The sequence below is a fragment of the Etheostoma cragini genome, chromosome 15, assembly GCF_013103735.1.
Source record: "Etheostoma cragini isolate CJK2018 chromosome 15, CSU_Ecrag_1.0, whole genome shotgun sequence".
NCBI classification, from domain to species: domain Eukaryota; kingdom Metazoa; phylum Chordata; class Actinopteri; order Perciformes; family Percidae; genus Etheostoma; species Etheostoma cragini.
Window position 1 is genome coordinate 255,670 of NC_048421.1, and position 1,424 is coordinate 257,093.

The 1,424-nt window shown below is 52.8% G+C and overlaps 2 protein-coding genes across 5 annotated transcripts in view; both read right to left on the reverse strand.

Annotated features, from left to right (window-relative positions):
• Window positions 1–1,424, reverse strand: part of LOC117958237 — an 859,617-nt gene that overhangs the window by 183,947 nt on the left and 674,246 nt on the right. The gene's annotated exons all lie outside the window — the stretch shown is intronic.
• Window positions 282–1,424, reverse strand: part of LOC117958247 (caskin-2-like) — an 8,417-nt gene continuing 7,274 nt past the window's right edge. Inside the window, exons 8-9 of one of the 4 annotated variants that reach the window (XM_034894555.1) lie at window positions 1,199–1,326; window positions 282–590 (exon numbers count right to left, since the gene is read on the reverse strand). In XM_034894555.1, the coding sequence (XP_034750446.1) occupies window positions 301–590; window positions 1,199–1,326 (418 nt within the window). In that variant the 3' untranslated portion in view covers window positions 282–300. Of the gene's footprint in view, window positions 591–1,198; window positions 1,351–1,424 lie in introns of all 4 variants that reach the window. The other 3 variants (XM_034894554.1, XM_034894553.1, XM_034894552.1) reach the window with 3 other exon arrangements.

Below are 1,424 nucleotides of genomic sequence, written 5' to 3' on the forward strand. Positions count from 1 at the left end.
GGACGCTCTACAGCGTCCCTGTTAGTGATGGCGTTACATAGTCTGTCCACCAGAGGACGCTCTACAACGTCCCTGTTAAGCCGGTCAGCCTCTAGTCTCAACCCCTCAAAATCTCGTTCTCAGCTCCTCAAAGTCTCGGTCTTAACCCCTCAAAGTCTAGATCTTGTCTTGGTCTTGATACGCTCTGACCTTGGTGAGGACTTGGTCTCGGTTTAGGGGGTGTTGACTACACCACTGCCTTGTTAATGCCCAGCTCTAATATTTACGGGTGATTACAGCCTCAGAAACGTCTCTGATGTCTCACCCGTCTGAGTTGTCCTCCAGTTTCCTCTCGACGGCCTTCAGCGCGGCTGCCAGAGACGTGCTGGTCTGATCCAGTCTCTGCTGAACCACCTGGGTCCCGCAGGGTGTCTCGGGTAGCGGACCCGGACCCACGGCACACACCTGGGGCCTCGCCGCTGCCAGAGAGGGACTCTCAGGGGCCGGGGGGGCCGGGGCTCGGGGCCCGGGAGAAGATGGACAGGATGCAGAGGTGAAGGCCAAAGTCTGGACCACGCAGACGCTCACAGATGGAGACGGGAGTCCAGCTGCTGGGGGGACACCTGCAGGTCACACAGTGGTTCTCAGACTTCATTCAATATTATATCAGCTATCAGAGTCTAAGACTCCTGCATGTGAGATCTGGAAGAGAACGCGTGTAGTGTGAAGCGTGAAGTGTCTAGTGTGTAGCGTGAAGTGTCTAGTGTGTAGCGTCTAGTGTATAGAGTGTAGTGTGTAGCCTGTAGTTTCTAGTGTCTAGTGTATAGCTTCTAGTGTGTAGTGTGTAGTCTGTAGCGTGTAGTGTATAGAGTGTAGTGTGTAGTGTGTAGCGTGTAGTGTGTAGCATGTGGTGTGTAGTGTCTAGTGTGTAGTGTCTAGTGTGTAGCGTGTAGTGTGTAGTGTATAGCGTCTAGTGTGTAGTGTGTAGTGTGTAGTCTGTAGCGTGTAGTGTGTAGTGTATAGCGTCTAGTGTGTAGTCTGTAGCGTGTAGTGTGTAGTCTGTAGCGTGTAGTGTGTAGTGTATAGCGTCTATTGTGTAGTCTGTAGCGTGTAGTGTGTAGCATGTGGTGTGTAGTGTCTAGTGTGTAGTGTCCAGGGTCTAGTGTATAGCTTCTTGTGTGTAGTGTGTAGTGTGTAATGTCTAGTGTGTAGTCTGTACCTTGTGCTGCCAGCAGACTGTGGCGGACTGGTTTCGGGGCGACTCCAGGTTTTGGGGAGAGTGGAGGTCTGATGGGGGATCCGGTCGCCGGACTGGCGGGCCTCTCCTCCTGGCTCCGGGACGGAGGTCTGCTAACAGGGGGGTAAATCATGCTGTTTATCACCAGAAATAACACGTAAATAAAGGTTGACTCAATCAATGACAGACTCAGAGGGGGGGGGGGGGC